General features: G+C 39.0%; 2 protein-coding genes across 2 annotated transcripts in view; one reads left to right on the forward strand and one right to left on the reverse strand.

Annotated features, from left to right (window-relative positions):
• LOC146653164 (adhesion G protein-coupled receptor D2) overlaps nt 1-3,626 on the forward strand; it is a 93,967-nt gene extending 90,341 nt beyond the window's left edge. The window contains exon 25 of the mRNA XM_085383234.1: nt 2,699-3,626. Coding sequence (XP_085239360.1) covers nt 2,699-2,836 — 138 coding nt within the window. The 3' untranslated portion in view covers nt 2,837-3,626. The remainder of the gene's footprint in view (nt 1-2,698) is intronic.
• Nucleotides 3,627-5,190: 1,564 nt separating this feature from the next.
• The window catches only part of nr5a2 (nuclear receptor subfamily 5, group A, member 2), a 68,638-nt gene continuing 61,181 nt past the window's right edge, over nt 5,191-12,647 (reverse strand). The window contains exon 7 of the mRNA XM_085383233.1: nt 5,191-7,723. Coding sequence (XP_085239359.1) covers nt 7,476-7,723 — 248 coding nt within the window. The 3' untranslated portion in view covers nt 5,191-7,475. The remainder of the gene's footprint in view (nt 7,724-12,647) is intronic.

Genomic DNA, 12,647 nt, shown 5'->3' on the forward strand with positions numbered 1-12,647 from the left:
TCCTCTCTCTCTCCTGATCTCTTTTTAATGACTAATAAAGGATAATCATCGTGGAAAAAACATCATAATGCTGTAGGCTTCCTCTTTATGCACAATGATGTATAATGCATGCTTTGAAATGAAACGGCAGCGGCCTTCGAACCATTCCATCTCCAAACCTTAGTGTATTTGTTTTGCATGCCACAGTGAGGCTTTTGCATAATAATTGTGAGTGTTCCCTTTAACAGTACTTGCCTATTAATTTGATCTTTACATTTTTAAAGTTTGTCCATCAGGCCGCCAAACAATGGCTCCTCCAGTCGCTGTTTGGCGTAAGTGATTGCAACGTAGGCTAATTGCCTCTCTAAAGAGTTGTTTCCTTTTTTATCCTCTTTGTTTTTTATGTTTTAGTGTTGAAGCATATGAATAAATATAAGTGATCAATAAAACCTTTCCCCTTAACTTTTTGAACAGTCTTTAACATGTAAGAACTCCCTTTCTTCTTATATGAGGTGAATATATAAAAAGCTAATATCGGCTTTCATGACCTTTTTTGGGGAGGGTTTTTCTTTTGCTCTTTGGTTCATTTTAAACTTAAAATGTCTTTGTGCTCTGCTTTTGCACCGATAATCAGGCAACCCTGGTTGGATAAAAGGGAAAGGTTAAAAAGGTTAACGTCACACAACGTTGTACTCAGAATTTAAGATGGTACAAATGTGCCAAAAAGTCTTTTTCAATGGTCAAAGTAAGTTGATTTTTATTTCCCTTTGATGTATTGTTACTGCCAGAACTACTTTACAGGGAGTAAATTGGGGGAAGAAGCCGAGGGTCTGGAAGGGGGCTTTTCCCCCCCAGTTGCTCCAGTAGTAAAATGCAAAGTTTCTGATAAGAGGGTAAACTGCTGCCTACTTTTGGTCTAATGATATACAATGACTGAGTCGGTACATGTGGCTGTAGATATTTCATTCAAACTCACAGCTGTCATTATTTGTTTTTAATAAAGACAAATAATTAAGACCGAACAAACAGTAAAAGTTCAGCTCTCTCGTAAACTCACTGATTAATTTTATTTAGTAGTTGTGCTTGTCTCCGGCCTGTCGAGCCTCCGGGCCTGCCTGAAACTGGACTGAATATCAAATTTGCTTATTCCAGCATTCAGTTGCTCATTTTCTTGCAATCTTGGAACCCATCCAATAGCTTTCTTTCTCTCTTTCTTTATTTCTTTCTTTTTTTTCTCTCCTCGTGCCCTCAATCTCTTTCTCTTTGACTGTGCTTGACAATACAGGGAAACATACAAGCGCATCTCGGTAAATTCGAGTGATGTGGTTCCAGAGTTTAAAAGCTTCACATAACACTAGCAGACACAACTTGGGGCTGTTTGTGTGACGGAAAGGAAAACTTGTTTAGAAACTGACAGCACTGTGTGTGAGAGAGATTTAACAAAAACAAACAAACTGTATGTGTGTGTTGCTTTTGGCAAGTTATTCATTTGTATTTTTTTCCCTTGCTCTCTGTGTGGTTATCTTTTGAGTTGGTTGGTTTGGAGCTGATGTCCACCTTTGGGGATGCACATAGCATGCATTTCTGAGTATTTTCACCTGAGGCTGCACTTGTTAGAGTCTGTGGATAAATGTATATACATTATTTATACAAATTCAGGGCGAGTGAAAGCAGGTTTAACACGTTTACAGACAGGAGGCCAAGCACTGAAAGCCAAGCTCCAAGTGAGGATTGCAATGCTGTGTGAGGGGAATCGAGCTGGCCGCTTGCTCATCTGTGACCAGCATCCTTAATGCTGCGTGTGAACACAGACCGTATTATCTTTACTGCCTCAGCAATTAAATGATCCCTCGTATCAGTTGCATCGTAGGAAGAAATGAAAACTAATAGCCTGTTAAAAGTTTGGTATTTACAAAAGGCTCTTAAGAAACCTCTTGGCTTTGTTGCTGAATTTTTTATTTTCTAAAAATGTAGAAAAGGACTAGTGACTGTTCAACAACTTCTTCTTCTTCAGTTTAGAAATTATGTATGTGTCTTTAAGAAAACATGAGAAGAGATTAATGAACCTAAGAGAGGGATGGGGAGAGAGAAAGGTTGGCTAGAAGGCAGAGAGAACTGTAAGGTGGATCAAACTCGTGGCAGATCATGTCGTGTGGAGAGTTAAAGGCAAATATAAAAAGGATGAGTATTTGCACAAAATTACACTTGCTGCCAAAGTACAGCTCTTTAGATCATTTATCAACCTCTTGTCTAGATTCACATTGTAACAGTAAAATCATGCTTTAATGTGAATATTGTGCTGCTGAAGGCTGTTGAGCAGGACAGCTTTTTACAGTTTAATCGCTTCTGATATAAAACTCTGTATTTGACTTTGAGACCTCAACTGTAGACCTTAATTAACGTTCTTTCAGTCACTCACTAAAGGGTTTCATTTTAAAACGTTTTACTGCACACAATAGTTAGAAATGATTGGCGATTGCATCCGTTCGTAATATTGTTAAAAATTGTTGCAAATGTTGTAACAACAGTAATTTAATAGTGGGGCTCTTCCACCATTTTTTACTGACTTCAGTGACAAAGCACTAGATACTGTACTTCATCCTCCTCCCAGCATGAAACGAGAGTTACCATTTGTGTTGCATTGTTACAGTATAGATAAGTAGTGCTTCCCTAAAGTTACTTGAAATTTCCCACTTACCCATCCCTCTCCTTCATTTAGGAGCTGCCTGCTTCAGAAGTGAATGCCTTGCCACCTGGCTGCAGTCTTCATGTTCCCATGGACCTCGAGTTTTCAGCTTCCTGTTTCCCTCGCAGCCCTACACCTCAGAAAAGCTACGATCTTGTCCACATAGACTGATCTGTCATGATGTTTTTGGTGTTTCTGTACTTCTTATTTGACATTTATCTGCCCCCCCCCAAATTGTCCTTGATTTGTACTTCCTTTACGATGCCTTGGATAATAACATATCGCCTCATGTATATATGTACGGTTATGATCTAAACTGAACAATTAATGATGTGTACATAATGATTTTAAATATGTTTGTCTTTTTTCTCCAGGAAAACAATGTAATTATTTCTCATTGCTACAGGTACTCACGTTGCAATCATACACATAATTTCCCTGAAATAACAAATGAAGTGGAAGTGGGCAGCATTAGTGTGCAGAGGGAGTGAGAACCTGGTGTTATAAGCATAAGAATTATTTATTGAGATATGAGAAAAAACTCAGTTAGCCCCATTGAGAGAAACTCCAGGACCTGGAAGTGATGGAAGTGTTCAAAATGTCAGCAAAAGGGTGAAAAAAGCCAAAGCAGAAAGGAAATAGCATTTAGATTTTTTTGTCTCCATCTGTTGACAGTGCACATGAGCATATAACGCACAAAAGTAGTTGTTGTTTGAATCTTGTGTACAAGTCTGTTTCACAATCACTACGTGTTCTACAAAAATGTGTTGTGAAGCAAACAGGTGGGATTTACACCATTTATGATAACTTCTCACTGGCAAGCTACCAGAAACACTTCCTCAGACCATTTATTTGAATATCTTCAAACATAATTGTCTTAGGTGTTGGAGCAGGACTGCAGTGATGATACAACAAACATGCAGTAAAAAGCAGGACTTATGCATTGCCACATTAGTGGCTTGTGTTGCCTACATGAGTTGTGGATTTCACTGTATGTTACAATTAGGTCCGTAGGTTTATTGTGGATTTTAAATCGCAGGATAAAGATGTGACTGAAGTGCATGCTTTCAGCTTTAATTCAAGGTCTTTAACAAAAGATTTGCATTTACTGTTTAAGAATTACAACTATTTTTAATAGTCTCCTATTTACAGAGGCTCAAGCTTTAATGACTGACACACAGCTACACAGAGAGGTGACGCCTGTTCCTTTGTTATTTTATGGCAAATGAACCAGACATAATATCTAAAGTTTAAGTGTGTTGAATTTGTGTTTTATAGCTTTTCATTAGAATTTGTTTCAGTGCAGTGAGAGATAGCAACAACTTTAGCAGTGTTCAAATCAACAGTCTGGTTCATTCTTAAAAAGAGTGAATGCACTGACCCACTCAGTGACAGCAAAAGGCCTGAAAGACCAAAGAAGACAACTAACTTGGTTAATGACAGAATTTTTTTCCACATTAAATAATAAAAATAACTTTTCATCTAAAAAAGTCATGAATACTTGTATTATCAAGAGACCCCAGAACGAATGGAAACACGGAGGGTTTACAACAAGGTGCAAACCACTGGTTACAGTCAGGAATGAGAAGGCCGGATGAGACTCTTTCAGAAAACATCTTAAAGACCTGCATACTGTAAAAAATATTTAAAGAGATGAAACCAAGTTTTGCTTGTACCAGAATGATGGGAAGAGATAAGTATGGAGAAGGCGAGAAACAGCTCATGCTATCTGTTGTTATGGCATGGTTATGTATGGGTGGCAGTGAAACTGGGTCCATAGCATTTATTGATGATGTGACTGCTGAGCAGGATGTGGCAGAAGTAGCAGGATGAATTTGGGCTTTAGTCTTTGTTTCGATTCAGAATAATGCCACAAAACTGAAGGTCGATGGAGTAAAAGGCCTTCAGAGCATCTCGTAGGTGGAAGGAAGTCCATTGGTTCAAGACTTCAAGCATTCGTTCACTGCAAAAGATTTTCATCCACATATTAAAAACAATCCTTGCATTTGAACTGTTAGCTTGTTCAAATAATTTTGAGCCTCTGAAAATGGGGTTCTTTGTATAAAAATGGCCATAAGTCATAATCAGTTAATGCAAAACTTTTGTTAAACTCCTTGAATTAAAGATGAAAGTCTGCACTTTAATCAGTCCTCGATTGTTTGATTTAAAATCTATACTGTTGTGTACAGAAATTACAAAAATTGCACCTTTGTCCAACAAATTATGGACCTAACTGTACGTGAAGTCCAAGGCACCTGCAGAACCTAAACACTGACTTTGAGAACGTGAATGAGAGGTAAGATTGTGTGACCAGAACACAAAAGTAATGATCGGATTCAGAAATAACTTAATGACTTTTCTGTACATTAAACATGCCGCTGAAAGACTTTAGCTCATTCGATGACTTATTAACAAAATGCTTTAAAGATAAAAAACACACACACCACAGGTTGATGTGGGAGGGAAATTGTGATAAACAACTACTATACATATGGGGAAACTTGGCAAGAGAATAATTTAGGCTGCTGTGTTTTTTTTTTTTTGTTTTGTTTTTTTAAAGCTGCTTTTCTTAACTTGGGACACAATAATAGAAGTCACAGCTCACAGGGGAAAGATGCAGTCTTTGGTATAAGAGCAAACTGGACAGAACAATGATGCAGGATGTGAATAAGTAAAACTAACGTGGCACAGACGTCTTTCACACCTACTCACTTAAACACAATACTTGTTTCAATGTACAGACTTGCATGAACATTTAAAAGACTGAAAACTTGTGATTTTTCTTTCTTTCTTTTGTCTTATTTTTCTTTTTTTCTTCTTTTCTTTTTCTCTTTTTTATTGGAAAGCCTGTTATTTTTGCTCCAGACCTGCATTGTCGAACTACTTATGGAAACAAAACAAGAACATGCTACAGTAAACAAATTTATTTCGGCGTGGACACCTTACGTCATGTAACACATAGATGGAAGTATAGCGACGCAATAAATTATCTTCATTATTAAGCGTAACCAGTGACATACTATACATCAAAAATGTCAAAGCACTGTAAATAAAAAACAAACAGAAAAAAGCAAAAGGCTTTTACAAATAAAAAGGTCGGAAGCGAAAAGGAAGTCTTACACAGACATCAATGCTTAAAAACCCCCCCCAAATAAAACAAATGTTTGAATGCCAGCAGACACAGAAATTAATATTTTAAGTGATTCCTCCTTGATTTTAGTGTCTCACGACATAATTTAAGTACTGCTCAAAACAAATAAAAAAATAAAACACTATACACACACCAAAGAAAGCAAACCAGAAGGATCTTTTTTTCTCATTAATTTCTTTTTTTCTTTCTTTTTTTTTTTTTTTTTTAGGAAATCATTGCTTTGCAATTTATGCTTCATCACAGTTCTCTCCCATTTGACCACATGAATGTAAACAACTGCTGAATTATTCTTTTTTTTTTTTTTTTTTACAACATTAATACTTTTTATATATATATATTTATATATATATATATTTATATATTTGTACATATTTTCATTCACATCTGCACGGTTAGCTAGCATGGTAATGAAATAAGGCAAGACTCACATAACTGTGACATCACAATGTTTTTTTCTCTTATAATACTGATTATTAAGGTATTTGTCATTTCCTTCATCTGTTCTGCAGCAGGCTTTGGTCTTTTCGGACAAAGGCAGGATCGTTCCTTCTCCGTCTCCAGAACCACATTTTGTTTTGTTCCAGTTTTAGTGAAATATTAAAAAGGACAGGGTTTTTTTTGTTTGCTTGTTTGTTTGTTTTTTTTGCGGGAAACAGGGCTATAAATACAATTTAAGCTGACATTAGTTAATTGAATTTATTTAACACTGGTCTTTCTGAGGTACATAGTCTAACATAACATGGAGAGATGGAATAAGAAAGGAGAACTGCATGGCGACCATGAGGAGCAAATGACTTCAATTACAAGAGAAAAAAAGACGTCTTCTTCTTATTCACCCATTTAGCATTTTGTTCGCTAACAAATTAGAATTTTATTTTTCAACTTTCAGTTCTCCCCTTTCAGTTCGGTCGAGCTGCCACTCGTTTTTTTTGTGAGTTAAAAAAAACAAAACAACAAAAAACAGACGTGATGGTAGCTGAGAGTCTCTTGCCTGGTTGACAGCTTGTCATTTTGCCCTTACAGTACCAAACAACAACTAAAAGCCAGTTTTATTGATAGAGCGCACAAGAGAATCATTGACCAAAACAAGCCACCGCTGTAGTCACAAAGCTCTTTTAAAGATGGGCAGTGTTATTCAGCTTCCCCTTTTTGTCAGCACAGAAAGCCTCTCAATGGCATTACCAGCACTAAAACATTTGTGGGCTCTTGAATTCTTAAAGTTGCAGTCTGACAGTCTGATAGTCTTGCTTGTGCAGATGATCAGAAATCATCTTGTACAGTCAAATGCAGATTCTGCTTCAAGTGGTTGTCTTTTATATCTTTCTTCCTTTCAGCATCGTCTTTTTCTGTCTGTGGTTGAGGAAAAGTGACTCCTTTTTAGAGTTTTTATTGTGTTTTTTTTTTCTTTCTACAATAAAGGGATCCAAATGCTGTTTGTCTGTGCACGTTATGAGTCTCTGTGCACGTGTTCGTCCACTTCAAGTTGTAACTTGAACCACACACACACACAAAAAAGAGCTCGATAAAACTGCTCCCCATCCTCTAGGTCACCACATAGTCAAGTGTGAGCTGGAGGTTTGGTTTTGGTGAAAGCATTATTTGGAGTTTCTGGACTGCTGCAAAACTGCACAGCTGCACTGCGGGTAGGAAAGTCGCTTCCTAAGCTCTTTTGGCGTGCAGCATTTCAATAAGCAGGTTGTTGCAGGGCACGTCGCCGTTCAGGTGTTTGTAGTAAAGGTATTCTTCGGCTTGCAGGCTGATGGCTCGTATCTCGGGTAGCCGAAGGAGCAGCTGGCCAAACTTGTCCGTTTGCTGCGGGTAGTTACACATGACGTAGTCCAGCAGCGCTGCATTGACCTGCTCCTGGACGCTCTCGACCAGGTGAAAATTCTCCAGGTTCTTCACATCTACGGGAAGGAGGAAGAGAAAGGTTAGTTAAAGTCAGGCTCCACAGGAAATGTGGGTCAGCGTGAGAACAGGTGAGGGAACTCGAAACCAAGGTTACCCACACTCAAAGACGCTGTTTCACTTTAAAAAAAAATCCACAGGGTTCATATTACAGACACACAGATTAGTTCTTTGGTTATTGTATATTTTCACGTTGCTCAAAATCTGGCACTCCATGTTGACGTATCCCTCCCTCCTCTTGTTTTTTCCTCTTTATCATCTTCTGGGACTACAGTGCAGAGGGAGTCAGGTAAAGGCAACAAAAAAAGAAGGTTCTTCTCCTGAGACACAAATTCCCCAAGAGCCCATGAATTATGCAGGGGAGAGTTGTAGTCGTATTAGCACCAGAGCTGCTCCTTAACCTAACACTTTCACCACACTTTTGTTTAAGATCAAAACAATTTGTCCCACTTATTTTATTTTTTTAAATGTGCAGATAAAAGTTTGCAAAAGCATCAATCTGATGAATAATAATGCTAACTTTAAATAAAAGAGTAGACATCATGTGCAGGAATCCATCTCAAAGGAAAACCCCTTTTTTCACCATTAATTCCTCGTGCAAAATACATTTTGCATCTCTCTAAAACCCTACCTTTCTGCGCAGCTATAAGCACTTTTCCTTGACAATAATAAGCTCACTGGGGGTTTAAGCAGATTATTGCAAGACAAGACAAAAAAATTTGCTAAATGGATAATGGTGAACCAGAGCGCTGTGTGTACTTGTCATGATTATGAAGCACAGGGGCTGCAGAATATTTAATCAGGTAGCAGCTCTGTGTGTGCGTGTGTGATCTTTTATTAATCTGTTTGACCCCAGGTCGAGTGTGCTCACAGTGGGCTAATGTAGAATGACAGAGTCTGTGTATAGTTGGACCAGCACACACGCACGCACTAAAATATACCACCCTTCCGACTTAATCTCTCAAACACACACACACACACGCACACACACCCGCACTAATCCATGGAAATACACATAATATTTCTTTCTTTCTCACACAGTACCCTCTTCCCACACACATACAAACTTACTCACGCACACATGTGCCCCATCCACCCACCTAGAGCATTAGGAGGAAGGAGGGGGAGATAAATCAGCAGCTAATGAGGTCTAGAGAATGAGAAGCAGGTCCTTCAAGGCACTTCCATCTATGATGCACTCTACCATGCTATTGCAATCTGTATGTGTATGTGTGTGTCTGCCTGTTCTTGTGTTGCTTGTGTGTGTGCCAGCATGTACTGTGTTGATGCTCACCCTGACCTCTGAATGACATGGCGGGGGGCTAAATAAGGCCAAGAGGAGGGCAGGAAAAGGGGGAGGGGTGTGGCCTGTGACAAAGGAGCCTCCAAACAAACATGACATGTGCTTTTTCCTGCTGCCACTCAGCTGTCTGACCCCACTCAGACTCCAGCACCGTCTTTCACACCACCAACACCTCAGAGAGGCCTTTATGTAGCCTTACATAAGCCAGCCCAGTAGACTGTCGAGTGTGCTTTAAGCGTTTCCACATAGACGTCCTACGCAGGTCAACAAGGAGAAAAGTCTTCTTCTTTAAAAAAAAGAATATCTACAAATGAAACAATTTAAACGTTTAAAAGTTTCAGAGTCACTCAGAAAGTTTGGAAAAAAATGCAGAAATCACTGAAAGTACTACTGTTTTGGATTTTTGTTGTTTATATCAAGTTGATTGTTAAGTTATGTTTTGAGCATGCACTACAAAAAAAGAATTACACTGAGCATTTTTTAAAGGACTCAACATCTGTGGCATTGCTGTACATATCCATGGACAACAGATGGGCATAGCTACATCTCTTCAAATAAGAGTCTTTTTTTTGAGAAATCAATAGACAAATACATTTATATTTTATTAAATTAAAGTTTGTCAGCATAAAGGAAACAAAACTGACCCTACAGGAATTTTTTTTATAGAATAGACATATTTGAATTTTAAGTCATATGTCATTATAGTATTAAAAAAATCACTGAAAACTAACTTTTTCCTGAACACACTATGTGTCTAATAACTTCTGTTACAGAATGAGTGTAGCTTTACTGCTAGCCATCCTCTCCAAACACTAAATACCACGCATACATCAAATTTAACACAATCAAATTTAAATAGAAAATTCTGTTTAGTATAATCAAGATCTTTTTGGGCCATATAATATAAGAATAAGTGTTTTCTGCAGTGCAAACACTGTAACAACACCACATGCTGGTATGTCAGAGCATCTCACAGCAGAGGCATGCCAAGTATTACCATGCTTTCTCTGAAAGATTTGTCTCTGTTTTGTGTGCGACTACGTTGTGTGCGTGTGTCGATGTTGGGGGGACAATGGAGAATTAGGATCCAATGTCTCTGTCAAGCTAATTAGACAAAAGTGAAGCAATAAGACAGCATTTTAATTGCTAATTAGCAGAGCCTCTTTTGAAAAAAAAATGAATCGGGGCTTCTAAAAAAAAAGTACAAATGACAATAGCATAATATTCATTCTCTATTGGAAAAAAACAGTGAAAAAAAAGAAGAAAAAGGTTGAAGAGTTGTTTGTTTGAATTCTGCTGTTAAACACATTAGAAAAGTGAAGAGCTACTAGAGCTACTTTCAGCTGCTCCCTTAGTCACATGAGGCCTCCACAGCAGGTAGCACTGCATATTTGATTTGGCAGACCCTTCCTGACACAACACCAAAGGGAATCTTTTCCTGGGGCTTGAACCAGGGATCTTTGCTGCTTAGGTGATTGTACATGAAGCCACTAAGTCAGAAACTCAGAGTAATTTAGTCATTCAACGGCACGAATGTGATGAATTAAAACAAGCAGCAAATAAACAATTGATCAGTGATTCCCAGACAGTGGCAGGTTGGAGTATTAAATGTGCTAAGCACTCGCTCCTCTTCCTTCAGTGCCCCCCTTCATTCCCCCTCCCCTCTCTCTCTCTCCCTCTCTCCATCTCATCCTTCAGTCACTGTGGGACTAATTATCAACTTTTTTTCACATAAAACAGCCACAGTTCGTTGCAGTGCCGCGTCCGAATACTCAAAAGGAAACCCCGAGGTCCCGCAGAATACATTGTTTCATTTGACGGCCGATCATGCTGAAGCCAGCGACCTAATGCAAGAGCACACACACACACACACACACACACACACACACACACACACACACACACACACACACACACACACACACACACACACACACACACACACACACACACACAGATTAATTCTCTCTTTCACAGAACCCCTGAAATCTCCGCTGTGCTTTTTAATTAGACTGGATCTGCTCTGTGCTGCTCCAGGGACACACACACACAGAAACTGCACATTCAGTCGTGCAAACGCTTGCTCCATTATTTCACTCTGATCACAGAGATGCCTCACAGAGTGGACAATGTGTTGGGAAAAATTTGACCCGAGAAATAAAAACAACACATATACGTAGTTACACCAAGGGTTTTCTTTTTTGTACATTTTTCTTAATTCTGTATACTTAGACTATTTTAGTGTTGTGTTCTTCGGTAACAGGTCGCTGTAGATCAGATTCATGTCGGTCACAGTTACTCATGTTAGTAACTATGTTACTGTGCAGTATATGGTGCCTACTGCGATTATTTGGGCGTCTAACATCCCTGTCACTGGCCGAACTTCAGTTTAGATGGAGTTAAAGTCAGTTGTGATTACCTGCTAGCTGAGAGCGTGGCCAGTCATTTAATTCTGCCCAAATTAGACAAAAGTGTTGCTATGTTTGTTATTAAGGTTCAAAAGTTGGGGAAAAGTCATGTTTCAAAAAAGAAAGAAAAGAAAATCTTAAATACTATAAGTAGGGAGTTCACTTGATAGGTTTACATTAAGCTAGCACCTGTTTTGTGAAGGCACTGCTAAGTCGCCAGCAGTTATTACAGGGTAAAACAACACCGTGTTCTCTCACATTACACTTTAAGGGCCTCGATCAATAAACCTCTGAGTCACGTGCTGCCCATACACACAGCCTTTCAAAACTTCACAACATGTGTTTTCTGCCGGGTCCAAAAACAACACATAAAACTGGTGGGTCATAAATAGTTATTGAGGGAACTGCTGTCAGTAAAACTTGTCCAATTAAATGCAAGTGGAAGACAAACTCGTTACTTCCTGCATAGGCGGGAATTAGGTGGCTCGGCTCTTCCAATAGGTGCTCTCAAAGGCATTTATACAAGGCGATCAAAGCTGGAGGACCTTTTACTACAGCAGCGGTGCGTCAAAGAGTGAGGAGCTGAACGTGCATTCCCGCTAACTCCTCTTTATTGCGCCCTACTGGACTGTTATCAAGTCGACGCTGTCCACAGCTACTTTTTCCACTATTAATCTGCCTTACAACTTGGCTCCAATCAGAGATGGGGGCGTTGACAGACGAGAACCCGGTGACCTTTGACTCTTAGAGAAACATATGAGGACTAATGACTTACTAACTATCACAAGAGAAGTGTTGCATGATCACTGGGAGAACTCTGCTGTGTCTGTGTTTAAAACACAGGGCAGCAAAGGCAATCAAAGCAAATAAGAGCCACAGGGCAAGGAGCAATGGCCGAGCGGTTAACGCTAGCACTTAGGTAGCCTATTATCAGAGTTATGTTGCTTTGCCCTGAAACATAATCTTTGATGAATAACATTTTGTTTTACCCCCATTAGCCTCACAGCACCATAAAGTCGTGGAGTACACAAACATACATGCTACACTTGCATACACTCACCTCAGCTCCTATCAACACTCCACTGACAACATTTTATGTGGACGTGCATGTGTGTGTGTGTTTCTTTTCTTCTACAGGATGCTCTCCTTCCCCATTAGAGTATTACATCTATCTGTGCTTGCCAGAAAACAGGTTCCCCTGCTCCTTGGAGC

The sequence above is a fragment of the Rhamphochromis longiceps genome, linkage group LG15 (genome assembly GCF_057381845.1).
Source record: "Rhamphochromis longiceps isolate RC_006_pf linkage group LG15, R_longiceps_female_GT1.1, whole genome shotgun sequence".
Taxonomy (NCBI): domain Eukaryota; kingdom Metazoa; phylum Chordata; class Actinopteri; order Cichliformes; family Cichlidae; genus Rhamphochromis; species Rhamphochromis longiceps.